General features: G+C 47.6%; 1 protein-coding gene across 7 annotated transcripts in view; it reads right to left on the bottom strand.

Moving 5' to 3' along the window:
• The window catches only part of SYMPK (symplekin scaffold protein), a 1,117,730-nt gene that overhangs the window by 463,136 nt on the left and 633,235 nt on the right, over positions 1–21,359 (bottom strand). For all 7 annotated transcript variants that reach the window (XM_085625602.1, XM_085625603.1, XM_085625599.1 and 4 more), the window contains one exon: positions 14,753–14,900. In XM_085625602.1, coding sequence (XP_085481728.1) covers positions 14,753–14,900 — 148 coding nt within the window. The remainder of the gene's footprint in view (positions 1–14,752; positions 14,901–21,359) is intronic.

Here is a 21,359-nt window from a genome sequence, read left to right as displayed (position 1 = left end):
CTTGGGCATTTGGCGTTTTCGTGGGTAGCGAAAAGGTCTATCTGTGGTTGCCCCCATATCTGAAAGTATGGTTGAAGAACTTGTGGATGGAGTTCCCACTCGTGGATCTGTTGTGTTTGACGACTCAACAGATCTGCTGTGGTGTTTTGGACTCCTGGGACGTGTTGGGCTAGGAGAAATATATTCTGAGGTCTAGCCCACCTCCATATGTGTTTGTGCTAGCTGGGAGAGCTGCAGAGAGTGTGTCCCGCCTTGTTTTTGGATGTAGTACATGGCTGTCATGTTGTCCATGCGGACTAAGACAGCCTTGCCCAATATTTGTTTCTGAAATGCTTTTAAGGCTAGGAATATGGCCAGTAATTCCAGGTAATTGATGTGGAATAACTTTTGTTGAGGTGTCCACTTGGCTTGCGTGGTGTGATGTGATGTAATAGGTGAGCTCCCCAGCCGGAGAGCGATGCGTCGGCTGTCATGACAGTCTGAGGAACTGGCTCTAGGAACGGTCGCCCCTTGGAAAGGTTTTTGGTGTTCCACCACTGTAGAGAGCGGTGAGTGCGACTGTCTACCAACACCAGATCTGTTAGCCTTGTTGACCTCGAGCCTGGTTCTATTGGCGTGCTAAGCACTCTTGTATGGGGCGCATCTGGAGTCTTGCGTGAGGCACTATGAATATGCAAGAGGCCATCATCCCTATGAGCTGCATGAACACTTGAGCTGGGAGAGAGTGATGCAGCTGAAATTTGGGTAGGAGAGCGAGAATGCTTGCTATCCTTGCTGGACTGGGATAGGCTAATGCTTTTGAGTGGTTTATTGTGGCGCCGAGGTATTGTTGTGTGTGAGAGGGTTGCAGATGAGACTTGGTGTGGTTAACTGTGAACCCGGGGTCGTGGAGTAATTGGATAGTCGCGTGAGTATGATGAACCACTGGTTGTATGAGCTGGCTTTTATGAGCCAGTCGTCGAGGTATGGGAAGACGTGAATGTGTTGTCTTCTTAGATGGGCTGCGACTACTGCTAGGCACTTTGTGAATATCCTTGGTGTTGTTGTGACTCCGAAAGGGAGTACTTTGAATTGATAGTGCTGCCCGTCCACTACAAACCTGAGGTATTTTCTGTGAGCAGCGTGTATGGGTATATGGAAATAGGCGTCCTTGAGATCTAAGGTGGCCAGGAAGTCGCCCTGTGAAAGTAGAGGGAGGACTTGCTGAAGTGTGACCATGTGGAAGTGGTCTGATTGTATATACATGTTTAGTGGCCTGAGATCTAGAATAGGTCTCAGAGAGCCATCCTTCTTTGGTATGAGAAAATACAGAGAGTAAACTCTCTTGTTTTGTTGGTGCAGGGGAACTAGTTCTATTGAACTTTTATGTAGTAAGGAAATCACCCCTTGTTTGAGGAGTGACAAATGTTCTGCTGACATTGGACGCTGTTTGGGTGGAATGTTTGGGGGGGTAGAGGTAAGTTCGAGACAGTAACCTAATTGCACTATTTGTCGCACCCACCTGTCTGTGGTGATGTTGCTTCAGACATGAAGGAACTGTTGTAGTCTTCCCCCGACAGGAGTGGAATGGTCCGGGGGAAGCGGAGGGAAGACATTTGGGAGGGGTGGAGGCAGAGCGGGTGTTGTTAGTCTTGCCTCTGCCCTTGTTATTGTTACCTCGGTATCCTGCTCTGTGGTAACCTCTGGTGAAGGTGGATTGGGCGGGAGACTTGTAGGAGGTGGATGGGGTATGAGACGAGTATCCCCTGGAGTTGCCTCTGTAGGATGAGCGACGAAAAGAACGACTGGGAGCTTGCGATTGCAAGGCTCCCATTGATTTGGCTGTATAAACCCGGAAATGCGTAGCCACGCGTGCCTGCGAAAGACACTTGTGTTCACTGCTCTGAACGCGGTATCTGCCACATCAAGAGCACACCGGATAGAGGTGTTGGTGATAACTTAACCCTCTTGTATTAGGTCGCTGGCCTTATTTTTGTATTTGTCCGGGAGGTGTTGGAGCAGGGACTCTAACTCATCATAGTGAGCCCTATTGTATCTGGCTAACAGGGCTTGAGTATTTGCGATGCGCCAAATATTAGCTGCCTGGGACGCTGTTCTTTTGCCAGAGGCATCCAGGAGTTTAGACTCTTTGTCGGGCGGAGCTGCATCACCTGTTGTCTGCAAATAGCCCGTTTCCTAGCATTTGAGACGACCATGGAGTCTAATGGAACAGGGCCCCTAATGTAAGCTGGGTCTGTAGGGGCAGCTTTGTATTTTTTCTCAATTCTAGGATTGATGATTCTAGTCCTGACAGGGTCTTTAAATACTTCTGTAGCGTGTTTAATCACGCCTTTGAGCATGGGCAAAGTGGATGTGGACCTTTCGGTGGTGTCGAAAGCGTCCATCAAAAAATCATCTTCGACTGGATCTGTATGGAGGTCGACCCCGTGGTACTGGGCAGCCCGGTGTATTAGCTGATTAAACCCCATGGTATCTTCTGGTGGGGAAGGCCTAGAGGGGTAGATGTCCTCTTGTGGGACATTAGGGACATCAGGTGTATTATAGTCATCCCAGGGGTCAGGGGACCCTGGAGGACTAGGGTCATCTAGTGGCATGTTGTTGTCACCGTCCCCTGTGTTATCATATGTGTCGTCGTCATCTACTGGTGGAGGGGATGGCGTAGGAGACCTAGGTGGGGTGGGTTGGGGTGGAGGAGGAGGGGGGGGGGGTGGTGGAGGTGGAGAAGGTACCCTAAGAGGTGATGTGGCTATAGCCCTCTTTTTAGGTGGTGGAACTGGTGCAGGCATGTCCATTGGTCTTTTCTGGAACTGAGAGTCAATTGACCGGTTTTAGGGACTTTAGTTAAAGTTTTTTGTTGAGGGTCTGGTTGAAAAAGCTCTTCTAAAGAAGTTTGGGTGTTCGGTGTCGACTGTGTCGGTATCTAGGGCTTTTTCGGCGCTGACTGCGGAGCTGTTTTGGGCTTGGAGCCATGTGATTTGTCAGTCTGTGCATTTTTTCAATCCAAACTTTTGGGGAGTGGCTTCTTCGTCGGCTCCGAGTGTTTTTTCGGTGCCGGGGAGTCACTAGTTGCAGTCTTCGGTCCCAAAGGCTTCGGGGTGGAAGTAGAATTCGGCCCGAGGATGGGGGCGGCTTCTTTTTGGTGCCGATCATTGGGTCTGGGCACCGGTAGCATGGAGACTCGAGCCCAAGTCGCCGGAAGGCTTGGTAGGCTTCTTTGCCAGGCCCGAGGGCGGGGCATGGGAAGCAGTGAGTCGGTGTGCACCTGCGCTCAAAGGCGAAGGTGTGACAGAAGCCTTTGTTGTTGTAGGGAGTGGGTCGGGTCGATTTGAACAAGTTACTTACTTGGGATATTCACAAGGTGAGGAAACCACAGGCAGATACTGTATCCACCAGAAAAAGCGTTACTGAAGGTAAGTAACTTGTTCTTCTGATGGATACATCTGCCAGTGGATTCCTCACCTTGTGAATAGATTCCCACAGCAGTCCCCACTCCCGGAGGAGGGTGTCCACCTTCCTATACCAGAAAGTCTTGCAACACAGAGCGCGCGAGTGGCCCTCCTCATCTCCGAGTCCAAGCAATAATGCTTTGCGAAAGTATGGAGGGAGGCCTAAGTCGCAGCTTTACAAATATCTGCCACAGGAACACCCCGGGCCAAAGCAGATGTAGATGATTTTGCTCTAGTCGAATGAGCTCTAATGCCCTCAGGAGGAGTCTTACCAGCCAGGGCGTAGCAGATCTTAATGGCAAGGATGATCCATCTCGATAGTGTGCGCTTGTGCACCGCTCTACCCTTCGAATGACCAAAGTAGCCAATGAAGAGTTGAGAGGTGTGGCTCACTATGTAGAGGCGGCAGACCCGTAAGCAGAGAATCGGCAAGGGACCAGGGTTCAATTCCCGACGCGGCAGGGTCGTGGACCAGGGTCAAAACGGACTCCATAATTCTCGCCTCGGTACCTACTCTAACCAGGAACACACTCGGCAACTCTGGGCATTAAGCTTGCCTCATCTCTACAACGGCCCCCCACAGACGCCGGGGATGCCTGGTTTCACCTTGGAGATACCCAGAAAGGGACCATCTCACAGGGATAGCCAGGACGGGTTCCCCAGCGGTCTACAGCGCCGAGACGCCCTGTTGCTGGGGTAGCTGTGCGCTTTACAAGTCTACAACATTTACAACATCATCTAGACGAAAGTCTTTAGTCCTGTCCACATAAAAACTCACAGCCCTCTTCGGGTCCAGGCGATGGAGTCTTTCCTCCTCTTTGGAAGGATGAGGCGGTGGATAAAAAACAGAGAGAGTAATAGACTGCCTCAAATGGAACGGAGTGACAACTTTTGGCAGGAAGGCAGCCCTGGTCCTAAGAACCATCCTTTCAGCATGTAATGTAAGAAAAGGGGGTCTAGAACTAAGAGCTTGGAGCTCACTAACCCTCCTTGCCGAGGTTATGGCTACAAGAAAGACCACCTTAAAGGACAACAGCCACAAAGGACAGCTATGTAGAGGCTCAAATGGGGACCCTATCAGAAAGGTTAAAACAAGATTAAGGTCCCACTGTGGCATCACAAAGGGAGTGGGAGGAAACATGTTTGTAAGCCTTGATAAACCTCAGTACAACCGGAGATTTAAACAGCGACGGTTGATCAGGAAGGTATAGAAAAGCTGATAAGGCCGAAAGATAGCCCTAGACCGTGGCCACAGCACAGCCCTGCTGAGCCAAGGAAAGAGCAAACTGGAGCACATTAGACAAATGGGTCTTTAAAGGGTCAATGGATCTCTCTCCACACCACTTAACAAATTTAGACCACCTGTAGGAGTAAATGGACTTGGTGGAGTGTCGCCTGGCTGATAAAATAAAGTCCACCACATCATGCGGGAGAGAAAGAACTCAGATTGCCCCGTTCAATCTCCAGGCAATTTGACAATTTGACAATTTTATTAATAAACTGCATGATTACTTAAAATCTTTACAGTATAAGATTAAAAAAAAAAAAGAAAAAAGATTTATGAACGTCCAGACTCACCCCCTCACAAGTCCCATCCACACATAAAAGTGAAAGTCACTTTGGGTTAAATATTAGCATATTAGTCCTGATTAGCTGTCCAGAGCAGAGTTCTTTTAAAAGGAGTGATGTATAGGTTGTACCAGTATTTCCCAACTGATAAGGGGAGGCACATGAAAGTTCGGTAAAGTCAATTCATGTACCAAGGGCTGTTGACGAAAGATGGATTCTTCGTGGGTCTTTAAACCAGCCCAGATTAGATAACTGGGGCGAAAGGCTTCCAGTTACTTTGCAGACAATGCCGTTGAGTGGGAGTCGAGTGCCATTTTTACCTGGTGTATAAATTTCGCAACTCTGGCTATCAGACAGGTCGTGGAGACTGAGAGGCACCAGTCCGAAGCCTCTCTGCAAGTTCTGTAGTCCGTATTCCATAAAATCGGAAGCAGCAAGCGATGGCGGTCATTGGCCAGCTTTGTGCAGCAGCACAGCAAGTGTAGCCAGGATTCCCTGCGGTAATTGCATAGACGACAGGCCAGGGTGCCATCCGTACGGGCCCATTTGGGGTTGAAGTCCATGATCCTGAGGGCCAAAAGTCGAAAATACAAAATTTTCTTTCTCGCGCAAGTGGATACTGGATCTTGCAAGTAAGGTTGGGGTTTACCTGGAATATATGATTTGTCCAGGGCCTGAGTTAGTGGATTTTGCCGAAGAGATGCAAGGTCAAGTCCAAAGGAGATGATCCGGACTTGGCGCTTAACTGCTTGGGCCCAGGCTGAGAAAGGAATTTCATGCAGGGGCAAACTCCTTCTTTCGATTTTCAATGCTGCAATAGCTTGTCCTACCTTTGAGTACCAGGGGGAGCCCACCTCATCAAAGATTGATTTTAGGGAGTGCTTTAGCGAATGTTCTGGTGCTTTCAATACTCTAATATAGAGTTTTAAAAGGTCCCCCAGTAATACCAGCTCAGGTCGCTTAAGGCCTATTTCTAGCCTTAATCTAGTGTTCCTTGCGTATCTAGGGGCCTGTAGCACCATCTTATAGGCTTTCGCTTGGGCAGCGTTTACCACTTTGTCAAATGCACCAGGGTAGGCTATATGCCCATATGAAATGGCAGGGATCAGTTTTGCCCGGAGCACTGTCAACATTGGTTCTGCTGAGGGACTGTCCAAGCGGTGGCATAAGCGTCTTAACGACAGAATGGTTTTGTTAATTTTGGGTTTAAGCTCCTTCAGATGTTTGACTGCAGAGGCACTCTCAGAGACCCAGGTGCCCAGATAGTTGTAGAATGGGGCAGTGACGATACGGTGCTCCCCCAGAGACCATGAAGCTTCTTTTTTGAGGGGGTATTTGCCAAAAATGACGATTTTGGTCTTGCTCACGTTGATCCGTAAGTCATTTGACTTATTGTATAGGGCCAAACTGCTTAAGGCTCTTTGGAGCCCCACCCTAGTGTGGTCCATGATCACCGTGTCGTCTGCATACTGGAGTGTTCCCAAGACGAGCCTCCCCAGTTTTGGAGGTGCTAAGTTGGCATCTTTCAGAGCTGTCCCCATGTCCGCAGTATACAAGTTGAAAAGCATGGGGGCCAAGACGCACCCCTGCTTGAGGCCCGAGTTGGTTTCAATTCTTTCAGTTGTTATTGTGGGGCTTAGCTTCACCTTGACCCAGGTGCCCTCATAGAGCGCTTTTATAGCTTTTAGCAGAGCCTGTGGTAGCCCCCACGAGTCAAGTTTTGCCCAGAGCCGGCCCCTGTTCACTCGGTCAAAGGCTGTGGAGTAGTCTATGAAACAGCAGAACAGGGGCGGTTTGTTCCTCGTATTGGCCTTCTTCGCGAGGTAGGAGAGGGCTAAGATGTTGTCAAGAGTGGAGCTATGGGCCCTAAAGCCGGTCTGTATGGGCGGAAGAATGCCGTTCTTGTCCACCCAATCCTCCAGATCCCTGAGAAGAAGGCGGGCGTAAATCTTTGCTTCTATGTCGAGGAGAGCTATAAGCCTATAATTGGCCGGGTTCGTGTGGTCCCCCTTTTTATGGATGGGGAATAGAATAGAACCTTTCCAAGAGGATGGCAACATTGCCGTGGCAAAAGAATGGTTAAATAAAGGGGTGAGTCTGGATGCAAAAAAGGCTGAGGCGGTTTTCAGAACCTGGGCCGGAATCCCATTTGGGCCTGGAGCGCCATCAGTTCTTATGGCCTTGATGCACTTTAGTACCTCCATTTCTGTGAATGATCCGGTGCAGGTCGAGTTTACGCCTTCTGACGTAGCTCTTTCGGATTCGATAATTTCCGCCGCCACCTTGGACCACGCACGGCTTCCTGCAGTGGCCTGATTTGACTCGCAGGTATACAGCCCCTTGGCATACTGTTCCCACACTTTCCCTGCAACACTATTTTCCTTTTGCTCTCCTCTGGGGGTCAGACTGTTAATGAAACGCCAAAGCTTGCTATTGTCATTACCTTTAATTAAGGAGAACACAGTCAACCAATTCTGTTCAGTCTGCAGTTTTTTGTGGGCCCAGACTTTCTTTTTATAGTCTGTTCGCAGAGCAGCAATGGAATATCTCCCTGACAAATGAGTGCCTTTCTTTTGTGCCCTGATTGCCTTGTTTAGAGCACGCTTGCACTGTGACAGGCACCACGATGTTACACGGCGAGGATCAGAGTGGAATTGGCGACTTCTTGGATGATGGTTATTGCCCAGACGTTCCAATAAGTCGGAGGTCAGAGTTTCCCAGAGGTGGGTGATGTTCTTAGTTTGAACTGGGTTAGGTTCTTCCTCCCTTCTAGCTACATAGTCTAGCAGGCTATGACTAAGATTGGTTGACCATTTTATTCTTTTAAGCACATTGTGATGTTCCTCCCCCGTGGTAGTTCCAATAACTGCTTGTAATTCTGCTTGTACCCGCGCCAGATTGAATGTGGCGCGGAGGGGCCTATGATCGCTTTCCTCTCTGTCGTCCACTGTGAAGTTGCAAAGATTGTGGGCAAGCCCTTCATTGATAAAGATGTAGTCTATGGTAGAGACATTTCTAAAGGTCGGAATGGTGGTCCATTCTGGTTGGGTCTTTTTTTGTATTCTATGGGTGGAGTGCAGCTTAAAATTTGCGAGAAATTCAGTCAATGGGACTGACTTCTTGCTTGATGGAGTCTCCGAAGTTAAACCCAAGCCTCTGTGATTGAAGTCGCCCGCGATTATTACGTCTTGGTCCTTCCAACTTATTAAAAGATCTTCCAAAATTGAAATAAGTGATTCCATGGCCTGGAAGGATTGATACTTGATTGGGTTGAAATAACAATTAATTAGTAAAAAGGGGCGAGATTTTCGACCCGATGACAACCCACTGATTAGGATGGCTTGAAGATCAGGAGACCCCAACTTTAATTCAGTTGTGTTAATTTTGCACGCATGACTTACGTAGATAGAGAGGCCCCCCTGACGGGCGTCCGAAGATTGTCCTTTTGGTCGCTGGTTTAAAATGTTCGTAAAAGCCACCGATGGCATGAAGGTGTAAGCTCTGGAGGTGGGGGTGTAGAACCTGCCCCTCCGACTGCGAGAGGAGGTCTGCCCTCAGAGGGAGACGGAGCGGAGGGCACGAGAAGAGGTGGAGAAGATCTGTGTACCACACCCTTCTTGGCCAATCCGGGGCGATCAATATGACTTGGGCTCGGTCTTGGCGAATCTTCCTCAGAACCCGAGGAATCAAGGGTATGGGAGGAAACGCATAAAGGAGTTGTGAACCCCAACTCAATTGAAACGCGTCCCCCAACGCCCCCTGCATCGGAAACTGGAGACTGCAGAATGACGGGCAGTGCGCGTTATCGCGGGTGGCAAACAGATCCACCCGAGGGGTCCCCCACGCCCGAAAGACGTGACGAACCACCTCCGGATGGAGCCTCCACTCGTGTTCGGCAGAGAACTGCCGACAGACTGTCCGCACGTACGTTCAACACCCCGGCCAGATGATTTGCCATCAGACAAATCTGATGGTCCTGAGCCCAGGACCAGAGACGCAGGGCCTCTCTGCATAGACAAAGAGACCCCACTCCTCCCTGCTTGTTGACATACCACATCGCGGTAGTATTGTCCGTCAGGACTTGAACAGACTGACCGCGAAGGGAAGGGAGGAAGGCCTTGAGCGCCAAACGAATCGCCCGCAACTCCAGAAGGTTGATGTGAAGCAACCTTTCCTCTGGAGACCAAAGACCTTTGATCTCCAGATCCCCCAGATGTGCACCCCACCCTAAAGTGGATGCGTCCGTTATCACTGTGGCCACCGATGGAGGCAGATGGAAGGGCTTTCCTTGCGACAGATTGCCCTCCACGCTCCACCAAGATAGATCCGCTGCAGCTTCTCCGGAGATCTTGATCCCCGTTGTGCTGATTCCACTGCTTGCGGAGGCACCATTGGAGCGCCCTCATGTGCCAGCGTGCATGGTTGACCAACAGAATGCAGGTAGCGAACAGACCGAGCAGGCGAAGGACCTTCAGAACTGGAACAACCGCTACATTGTGAAATAAAGGGACCATCTCCTGAATGTTGAGAATTCTTTGAGGAGGAGGAGGAAATGCTCGACACACAGTAGTGTCCAGTACTGCCCCTATAAACAGGTTGCGTTGAGAGGGCACCAGGTGAGATTTGGGCACATTGATCGAAAAACCCAAGTCGAATAACAGCTGAGATGTTACCTGCAGATGACGCTGCACCATCTCTGAGGACTCTGCCTTCAGAAGCCAGTCGTCCAGGTAGGGGAAAACCGGAATCCCAGACCTCCTGAGATGAGCAGCCACCACTGCCATCACCTTTGTGAAGACTCGAGGTGCGGTAGTAAGACAAAACGGGAGGACCGCAAACTGGTAATGTTGCGACCCAACCGTAAAACGGAGATACTTCCTGTGCGATTTCAGGATTGGGACATGGAAGTACGCGCCCTGCAAGTCAAGCGACACCATCCAGTCTCCTTGCTGCAACGCTTGAAGAACCTGCGCAATGGTCAGCATCTTGAATTTCTCCTGTTTCAAGTAAAAGTTCAAGATTCTGAGGTCCAGTATCGGACGCAATCTGCCGTCTTTTTTGGGAATCAAGAAATACCGGGAGTAGCATCCCTGACCCCTTTCCTGCTCCGGAACCACCTCTATTGCACCCTTTTGAAGCAAGGCTAGAACCTCTTTCTGAAGGAGAAGCAGATGGTCCTCTGAGCAGTAACCTTGGCAAGGAGGGTAAGGGGGAGGAAACTACCGAAAGGGAAGGGCGTACCCAGTCTCTACGAGGTTCAAAACCCAAAGGTCTGTCGTAACAGATTTCCAACCCCGTAGAAGGTAGGACACCCGACCCCCCACAGGTCATACATGATCCGGGACGGGGGATCTAGGGCTGCTTCCCTGAAGCCTCATTGGGAGTAGAAGAGGAGGAAGAAGCAGAGGGGTTGGGTCCAGAACCTCTCCGACCCCTTTGACTCCCTCCATAGGATTTATAGAGGGGATTCTGCTGTTGTTGCTGCTGCTGCTGCTGTTGCTGTTGCTGCTGAGGCTGTCGGTAGGAGCGAAAAGATGACCTTCCAAAGCCCCTAAATTTTCTAAAAAAAGAACCCTTTGCAGGAGCTTGCAGACCCAATGACTTTGCTGTTAATCTGCTGTCTTTAAATCTTTGTAGAGCAGAATCCGCCTTTTCACCAAACAACTTCTGCCCATCAAATGGCAAATCCACTAATGTGGCTTGAACATCCGCGGAGAATCCCGATGGACGGAGCCATGCCTGCCTTCTTGCAGCTATGGACGAGACCATAATCCTCGCTACCGAATCCGTTGTATCCAATCACGACTGGATCACCTGTCTGGCTGCGGCCTGAGTGTCCGAAACCACCTCCAAGAAGGACGCCTTATCGCCCTCAGGCAGCTTAGGGGCCAAAGTCTTCAATGAGTCCATCAATCCGTGCACATAACGCCCCAGCAAGCACGTGGCATTAGAAGACTTTAATGCCATACTCTCCGAAGAGAAAGTCTTTTTAGTAGCCTGGTCCACCTTCTTAGACTCCCTATCTGCGGGAGACTGAGGGAAAGCCCCCGAAGCATGCTTCGAGCAGGATGCCTGCACAACTAGGCTCTCTGGAGACGGGTGTACAGATGGAAAATCCGGATCCCCAGGTGCCACCCTATACCTTCTTGCCACCTGTCTGGAAAAAGCCGTAGAAGAAAGTGGTTTCCGCCATACCTCCAAGACAGGCTCCAAGATGGCCTCATTAAAGGGCAGTAAAGGCTCTGAAGTGGAAGTAGGAGAGTGCAGAACCTCTGTCAACAAGTTCGATTTATACTCTGCCGAGGGCAACTGTAAATATAACAGCTCTGCAGCCTTCTTGATAACAGTATGGTAGGGAGCCAGTTCTTGTGGAGGAGAGGATCTTGCCGATGTGTGCTCCCATTATGGGCTGGTGTCCAGGCCACTAGCCTCTTGTATGCCCTCAAAATCATCAGAGGAAGTGTCCACCTCACCTTCCTCTACCTCTTCTCTGTACCTTCCTTCTTCCAACACCCTTTGGGTCTCCCTCCTGGATCGAATCCGGGGAGCCGGCGTCGACGATGTCGTACGCGGTGTCGGTGGAGCCAGAGGTGTTGGAGTCGGCGGCACCATAGACGGAGTCGGCGGCACCATAGACGGAGTCGGCGGCGCCGGACGCAGCGCCGATGGAGTCGGCAGCGGCGTCGAGGAAGGCTCTGAAGGAGGTCGATCCATCCGAAGTCGTGTCGGATCCCAAGACGGCGCCGGAAACTGCCACGAAGGCGCCATCGGCAGAAAGGGCATGAAGGGGGCCTGAGCATAATGCTGCGGCACCCCCAACGTATAAGCCATGGGACCAGTTGGTGCTCCGGATGGGAAGGCCGCCCTATTAAAAATACCATACATGGCATTGAAGAACTGAGTAGAATCAGTACCTGGAGCAGGAAACTGAGGATAAGGTACTGAACCTGCATCCCTCTGCAGAGTATTTGGCTGCGGCGCGGTAGTGTACTCCACCGGAGTCATAGATTCTTCAAGCGCCGGAGTCGGTTCTTCCTGTTCCTGATCCGAAACATGCAACTCCATGACCTCGAAGTCGACGACTCCGCCCTCGATTTCTCTTTCTTTCTCCCTCTCTTCTCCTTACCGATCTTCGCCATAAACAGCTTGGCCTTTCTTTCCTTTAACGCTTTAGGATTCATCCTCCTACAGCATGCACAGTCTTCGACGTCATGGTCCGACAAAAGACACCACAAACAGTCGCCATGTGGGTCCGTCATGGACATATGTCCGCCACATTCCCTACAGGGCTTCAAGCCCGACTTCCTCGTCGCAGACATCACAGATTCTCACTACAGAAACACCTTACAACTACAAAGTAGCAGGAGTACTGGAAAAAAACGTTGCGCGCCGACGGCACGGAAAAAAGGGAACCGACGTCATCACGCCGACGTGGGTCTCTTATGGCTCCGGTGACGTCATACGGAGTCGCGAGCGGAGCCGATGTATTATGACGTCGCCCACGTCGACGTGGAGTGCTGGGAAAGAAAAATTCCGTGGAATGCTGGCGCAGGGGATATTCACAAGGTGAGGAATCCACTGGCAGATGTATCCATCAGAAATGTACTTACGACCCGTTGAGCTGGAGTCACTTCTTCGACGTCGGAGTCATCGGCTTCGGAGGCGCTGATGAGCTCTTCTTCGACCCGCTCCTATGGCACATCGACACCCTCGTGGACGATGTCGTTGGGGATCGAACTCGACGAGCGAGCCATGGTCCTTCGAGCTCGTCGATCCCGGATGGTCTTCGAGCGGAAGGAAGCACAAGCGGGACAGTCTCTGGCCTCGTGCGAGAGGCAGAGGTTACACACCTCATGTAGATCGGTGTGGGGAAACTTCAACCCACATCGAGGACACTTCTTAAAAGGCGTCCTTTCCATGAGCCAGATGCCAAGGCTCGGGTCGTCCCAAAGGCCTTCTTCGACGACAGGAATGGAAGACTGGTAGAGATGCACGCCGATTAGGGGTTGCGTTCGAGACAATACCGTCGAAAAGGTAAAGGATTGCGCGTCGAAACTGGAATCGGTAACGGTTCCGAACTGGAGCGCAAGAAACACATCCGAACCAGATGGCGGAAAAAAACAATCTGAGGATGGAGCCGATGCCCATGCGCACTATGATCCTAGGGAGGAGTCACATACCTCGTGACTTCCAAAGACTTTCCAGGACAAAAACAAGTGCAATCATCCGGACCCAACACCAGATGGCAATCTATGCAAAAGTGTGTAATCTGCAGCTCATATGCCTTGAACATATTCTTTCATCTACTCTAAGCTTGCCCTGGCTTCAGGGTATTCAGGGAGACGTGGAGTCACTTGAGAGGTCGCCGCAACCGAAGGGAGGCTGGGTTTTCGGTGTCTTGGGGGAAGGCGATGGCTCCTCACCTGATCGACTTGTCTCCTGGCCTCAGGGGAGGAGGAACGATGCCCTGATTCCTTAGACTTCCATGCCGCAAGGAGTTTCATACGGCGTTCCTTAAACACCTTCGGCCGGAAGATGCTGCGAGGAGCCGCAGTTGGCGGAGTCGTGCTGCTTACCCAGATACCACAAGCAGACAGTATGTGCATCTATTATCGACATCTGCCTAGCACTAGAGCGACAGGGTTTAAACCCAGAAGACATCGTGTTGGCACACTGTTCGATAATGAAGAAAGAGATAGGGCTCAATAACGGCCCAAATTCCTCTCCGGAGCCGCATTGTAAGCACACTGAAAAGAAGGAACTGACGTCAGTGCCCCGGCGGGCGGGTTATATGGACTCCGCTGACGTCACATACAGGCTGAAGTCGTTGCGGAGTCGCTTGACACTCTCTGTCAGCACATGTATGTACTGTCGTGAAAGAAATTCTGGATCCAGACTGGAGCCCGGGGAAAATTCTAAAGTAAGAAATCTGCAACTAGATGTCTAGATTAGATACTGCCTGAGCTCCTCTTCTCTGTATCCTGGCGTTTATTCCATACATCTACGTTTTGTCTCTAACTATAACCTCCCTTCTACGCCCCTCTTCTTCTTTAAGTACTTTTTCCATCTTTCTCCCCTGGATCTCTGCACTATTGCTCCTTGAGCTGATGCTGTTTCTGAAATTGAATCATGCTCTGCCATCCTGCTACCGTTTTTTTATTGCAAGCCTTTTAATGCTTTCCACACATTTGAATCTCTCAGAGTACAGCTTGTTCCCATTTTGATGGTCATCCCTCTCTGTTGTATCTTTACTTGTTGATGTATTTTACACCTAGAAGGTGGATCCCTGAAACCTGTTGTGCATTACAAACATTTTTTAAAATATGTATCCGCAGTGCCTACTCCACAGACGAGAACGATGATGAAAGAAAAAATAGGTAAAGCAACTTTTGAAGAAGAGAACAGGTTCAAAGCATTTTTTCACAGACCGGCAACTGCTCATTAATTTCCAAGGAGTGCCTGACTTGCAGGGCTGAAGCCCGAATTTACTTTAATCTATTTTTACTTTAAGTGTATCTAGTCACGTTAATAAGGGGCATTCAGACCTTTCTCTGCCATCACACTTTCTAACCGAGTACTACTGATACATCAGAAACAGGAGGCCACAACAGTAGAAGTACTAGAACAACTGTGTTATCAACAGTGCAAAATATGCGTACACTCATACTAGGAGACAGCCTTGTGCAGAATAAACCTAGATTATTGCAGGGTGTATATAGTCAATATACCACAGTCACCTGTATCCTTGTCTGCTCCAAATAACACTGAAGGTGGTATGGGGTGGACAAGCAGCTGGAGGTAATTCAGTGCAAATTTTTCCACATAATCTCGCAGTTGCTCCTTCTCATACATGCGTTTGATGAACAGTAATGCCTGCTGGCGCACCTAGGATAGGGAATAAAGACAACTTAACACACATACAATACAAATCAAGTGAACCTCTTCTTGAATCTGCGTTCCTCCCAATAAATCTTTATCAACTGGGAACATGTGCTACTTATTTGTTCGAGCCAACAAACTCAAATGCAATTAATAAACTAGACCATTTATCAGTGTTCGAAGGATAAAAAAAAGTGGGATTTCAGAGACTAGCTACACAGGAGAAGAGGCTGGAATGTTATGAAAAAAACAATGGAAACAGTTTCTTGTATGGTTAGGCGTACAGAATTCTGCAACGTGGGACCTAAATAGCAAAATGATAATTTTCCATGGTAGATAGAATGGAAGAAAAAATTGTTTTCATGCAATTCAAGGTCACTAGTTAAATCTATAAATACAGGTTAACATTTTCCAGTTCTGGACTTTCCTTTCAACGACATTCTGAAAGTAGTAGATTTGGCCCATTTCATTTTAGCCAGAAAACAATGATTTGTGAAAGAAAACTCAAGTAGAACATGGTGCCCCTGATAACATGACATCATTAGGGAGCATTACTATAACTGCAGATTTCCACTGTTTGTGTCATTTAGATTTGTATTATGATTACAACCACAAGTAAAATAATAGCATCTCCACCTCCTTTCGAACTTTTAAGCTACAGTCAATGTACTAGTGTTTCACAGGCCCCCTTCGGATTACAAAAGCACTGGTACCATGTAGTATTCTTAACTTACTTTATTTACCAGCATTATATCTTTCATACATTCAGATGATTTGCCTAGAATTACAAGCAGTACACAGAAAGAGATAGGTAGACGCAATGCTTAACGTATTGAAATAGACCTGACAATTTAGAGTTCAGAAGTACGTCAGAGAATACCTCTGTGACTTCTCTTCTGAAATCAAGGACAAAGCAATAACACTTTATAAATAGGACTCGTTCATCATGTCGCTGCACTGAAAAGGCGAGTTGCTGCAGTATCTCAGCACAACTTTCCCACTTATTGAGTGCACTGGCAGACTGCTTTACAAAGTCCTGTTTGCCCTGACTAAGCCAAAGGGAGGAAGAGGACCTGTTCACTATGATATCTTTTATTCTGAAAGTACCAGCAACCAAGATTCACTGTGTCCAAAGCATGAACAATTGCTCAGTTTTGTCTCTGTACATTCGGCAAAGTCTTTCGGCAGGAGAAGAGAGTTTTTGAAATAATCTTTGCAAAGAAAGAATATGGCTGATGTGGACTATGGGCATCACTTAACGAATAGGTCAAGGTGGGCAATATCACTTTGTTCTTAAAATTTTCGTTTTTGTTCTAGAGTTTTGTTGCTAACATTTACTCACTAGTCTAGCAGCTGAAAATGTTGTCTCATCAACTTAGACACATTACATAGTATAATAATGAACTCCTTTATCAACCTTTCAGAAGCTAGGAAGTATTGGCATGGTTGTATTTGGTGCCTCGACAAGGATGCCAAATGTACCTGTAAAGACTGGTCATTAGCCAATAACTAGTTTCATAAGCAAGCAACACAACAAGATGATACCTTTTAGTTTCCCAAAAGAACAAGCGTTCCACTTTTTTGCACATGCCCTCTAGTTCTAGTCATAGAATTGAAAAGCATTTGTCCAGAATATAAAACTGGACACATTCAATGATCTCAGGAGGGAACCTGCCCAGCTTACGGAGGCTAGGTTATGGTGGGCATTCCAGTTATCCCTTGTTGGAAGCCAGGAGTACATTCTGAATTTCATTGGTATTTACACAAATATGCTTGACTATCTACCAGCAGCATCTTATATACCTAGACAAACTACATTTTAGAAACCAGTCCCTAGAAACAGGCAAAAAAGCTTAAACACTTCATATGAGGTCTCACAATCCTGTTACTGCTGGGAGCTTTAAGGTATTGCGTTTGACTTGTAACAAATACAGCTATTTCTGGCATGCTTTCCCTCATGTAAGTCATAGCTGATGCTGGTCGAGGTACCTCCAGAGAAATATAATCCAACGTCCCAGCTCATACCTGTGCAGATTATTTATTCATGCCAACAAGTGCTCCAAGAAAATATAAATCTGCTGTCTGAATGCATATGATGAGGAGTGTATTTGGGCCTACTTGGCTATAGTTGGGGAGGTCGTCCCACCATGCTGTCTAGTACAGAATATTACAGTAACCGGTGAGCAATTTGTCTAAGACCATCAGAAAAATGAGTAAATATCCTGACAGCTCTTGGTTTGAACACCTTAATTTGAAGGTGTACCTCCTTCTCCATAGAATGGCTATAAGCTACCAGATCACATACATGCTTTCCATAGCCCAAGTGTAACCCTTTTTTCAGTCACTGTAACTGGACTTCCTGGAAGTGAAGGTCCTTGGTTAGATTTTATTAGTTGTTCCGCCAATACAGCACTTCTCTGAAGCAAGGTGATAACAGTACCACTCCCCAGACTCCCAAAATACCGTTGTATTCAGGTCAAAGCCGATCTACTTTCGCCACTGTCTCTACCAAGGAAAATTTCAACGAGAAACATTACAGATGCGCAATGTCTTGACCCCTAGCAGAGATTGCACACTCAGTGTGGCTGTGGAAGTATGCTAACTTGTGTATCTGAATTTTTATACTCTTGCAAGGGTTTTAAAAACATGGATTTGCCTAATAGTTCCTCTAATAGCAGAATCTCTCATGTTTTTTTAGCTTGATTTATTTTCATTTTAAGCTTACCCGGAACTGTTAACACATACTATGCTTTGTAAAACATTTCTAGTGCCTAAAGCTTTGGCAGGGCAATTAATTACAAGATGCCAAAATAAAGGATAGATGCAGCAACCTGCTCTTCATTCACAAATAATCAGTCTCCAAGGCCATGGCTTTTATTGTTGGATTATATTGAATAATAATCCAAATAGAGGGACAGGGGGCTTTATTTAAGGAGGTCCAATGTACATACCCCAAAAGACTATTACCAAAAAAAGGGTACAGAGTTCCTCATGTACAGGGAGGTAGAGATACGGGAGAAGGTGGAGATAAGATTCAGCCACCAATTGGATATCAGGACGTAACCAGTGGAAAGCCAGGGAAGCTCCCTTGGTGGAACTAGAGCTCTCACACACCCAGCAAGCTAGGTGTCATGCTTCGTCATATGAGCACTGCCCCTCGTCAAGTCGGCGCTGCAATCCTTGACGGGCTCCCGAAACCGGGGCTCTTTGTCGGGGATCTTTTGTTCCTGCCGATATGTGCTTGGGGGTGAGGGGCCTAGTGTAATGGATGTAGCAGAAATGGGAAATTAAAAAGGGTCAGTCAGTCCTAATAATGTTTTATTCAGAAGGTAGACTACCCTATTAAAATGGTGTAGAGTGGCTAAGACCTAGAAATGAGGTGTCTAGACGTGAAGCTCTACTCTCAATGATCAACATGTTTCTTGCCATACAAGTCTGGAGGATCAGGGCAATTCATCAGGATCAAAAAACTGTCTACATAAAGTGGTAACGTGAATTCTACATACCACGGCCTAGGTTTCTGACCTGTAGAGATAAAATAAAGTGAAGACTAAAACAACATAATCTCTTCGTCTTATACAACATGTTTAAAGATTGGTGTTACAAGGATCACCGTGCAGGACGTGATTAACAGCAAGTAATTGTATAGTGCACTAATTCAAAGGCTAAGTGAACGTGGGAAAGGGGAATCGTGGGGGATAATAAGGTATATAGCTGCTAATTAGATAGCAATGCTCTGTAGACAACAAATGGGCTCACTCACCTAGTGCGTTAACTAGACATACTAGCAACGGAGCTGGCGGCTGTTCAAAGGACACCGATTGGGTCCTGGAATAAATGCCAAAATTAAACAAGGAAATTAAAATATACCAACGCGATTTGTAATGGTGCCAACAAAACTAAACGTAGATGTCAGCGTCTCAATCCAAAAATGCCAAATGGATCATTCAACCCAAATCAAGCCCCAACTAATAATGGAACAAGTCAGGCCGGAGCCCAGGACCGAAGGTCTACCGTGGCTCACGGGAACCAGGGAGATCAATTAGGGGGAGAGATATGTGAAGGTCACGGTTGCCAACAAACAAGTAATGTTTCAAGAATAGGGGTCAAAAACTGGCTGTAGTACTCACCAGCGTAGATGAACGCTTATCCGGAAGACATACCCTAACCGCCAGGGACCGGGGTGGTGAGTAGCCTATGCCGCCACGGATAGATATACTCTAAATGAGAGTAAAACGTGAAGTTCTCGCAATAATCCGTCACATGGCGTGGTGACGTGTCAAGTTGCTAAGCAACGGTACGGGACGCAGAAGCGTGAAAGTGTGAACGCCTCCGTGGAGTCTCAGCTGACGTCATGTAAGGACGTGTCAAGTTGCTAGGCAAAATAAATCAAAGCGTCAGAATGTAGCGTTATAGTGGTGGAAGAACGTGTCAAGTTGCTAAGCAACAGTACGGGACGCAGAAGCGTAAAAGTGTGAACGCCTCCGTGGAGTCTCAGCTGACATCATGCAAGGACGTGTCAAGTTGCTAGGCAAAATAAACCAAAGCGTCAGAATGTAGCGTTATAGTGTGGGAAGGAGAACCTCACGGGGCTTGTAGAGCCAATCACAAGTGGTTGAGCATGACATTGGGCACTAGATGCAATGTGACGTATTGACGCCACACGTTGCTATGTAGCTCCAAAAGAAACATATGCATGGAGATGTAACCAGATCGTATGTAGACGGGATCCTATAGAGTACCCAAAATTCGAAACAGAGTGGTGTAGAGAGGTGCCGTGGTGACGGAACTAGCGTCCCAATAAACCACTCAAAACAGGGTTACATCAATCACTATCATGGTGACAAGTATGTGATGTAGGGCTAAATGCCAAAGTTGTTTGTTAGGGTTGCGCTATGCATTGAGCTATTGAGCCATATGATCATAGGTACTGCTAGCTCAGTAGAACGTACAAGTAAGAGGGAGGTAGTAATCTCGCTGTAAATAGACAAAGTGATAAAAATCATCTGTAGCAATATTGGCTACTGAATCACTGTCAACGATAAATAGAATACCTGACCCTGATATCTCAGTGCCGATGTATGTAAAAGTTCAGGAGTTTACTTATCAATCTCCCGGTGGGAGGGTCCAATTTAGGGTAGGGTACTCCACGGGATGTCATCATTAAGGCCTACAGTGTGGCATGAAAGTCTATGCACCCATCTTTGTTCAAGCCTAAACAGCGAAGCCTTGGAAATCTGAATGTGGGATTCTAGTATAACCCAATGTAGGGAATCAGGGGAGTGATGTGCCTCCATGAAATGCCTGTAGAGTTTAGTCGTGGTGCGTTGGCAACGTATGTTGCTCCTGTGCTCAATTATGCGAGTTTTGACTGATCGCATGGTCATGCCTATGTATTGTAAATCACAGGGGCAAGTGATCAAATAGATGCACTGTTTGGTGTTACAGTTGGTATGTTTCTGGATACTCCATTTGAAGTTGTCACGTAGTGTAACTTCCTTGGTAGTTGTAGTAAAATCACAGACAGTACACATACCACAGGGGAAATGACCTTTGACAGGTGGTAAACCCCAGAGTGTAGTTTGTGATGGGGTGACATTTTTGCTTCGGTCTAGTGTGGATCAAAATATCTCGCAAGCTACTGGTTCTTGTGTAGGCAAATCTGGGTCTCGGTATCTTTAGATCTCCTGTATTGAGAATCCCCCAGTGTTTCAGAATAATTTTCTTAGTCAGAGCTGAGTTGGGTGTGAAGGAGGTGACACATGTCATGATGTCCTCGGGTGGTTTGTGGTGTACTTCTAGAAGGGACTCTCTAGGATTGTTGAGAGCCCTCTTCATTGAATCCTTAATCACCTTGGGAGGATAACCCCATGAGGTTGGTGGCTAGAGAGGCAGCTTCTACTTTGTAATCTTTAGTGGATGTACAATTACGTCTAATACGTAAGAATTGGCCAACGGGAAGATTATCTCGAAGGGCTTTGGGATGGTGGCTTTGGTATAAAAGGAGGCTATTGCGATCTGTGGGTTTTTTGAATAAGCTTGTCGAAAGCTGTCCCTCCGATAGCTTGATGCTCAGATCCAAGAATGCAACTGTTGTGTCTGAGATGGTGTGGGAAAACTTCAGGAAAGGGTTCTGTTGATTGATCCACTGTATAAAGGTGTTGTAGGTATCAGTAGGACCATTCCAGAAGATTAAAATATCGTCAATAAACCGTTTCCAGAGTACTAGATGTTGGTGAAACGGATTGCGATCAGTATTAATGATTTCTTCTTCAAAAGCTGCCATATAGAGGCAGGCCAGACTGGGAGCAAAAGTACTCCCCATCGAAGTACCTTGGCATTGATGGTATAGTTGCCCCTGATATTCAAAAAAAAATTTCAGGAAGTGCTATGGAAGCAAGGTCCATTATAAACGTGACTGGAGTTGGGGAAGACCAATCCAAAGAGTTTAAGGCCGTTTCTACG

Source organism: Triturus cristatus, chromosome 9 (assembly GCF_964204655.1).
Source record: "Triturus cristatus chromosome 9, aTriCri1.1, whole genome shotgun sequence".
In the NCBI taxonomy this organism is placed as follows: domain Eukaryota; kingdom Metazoa; phylum Chordata; class Amphibia; order Caudata; family Salamandridae; genus Triturus; species Triturus cristatus.
The sequence above is the reverse complement of the archived record's forward strand: the minus strand, read 5'-3'. Positions and strand labels throughout refer to the sequence as shown.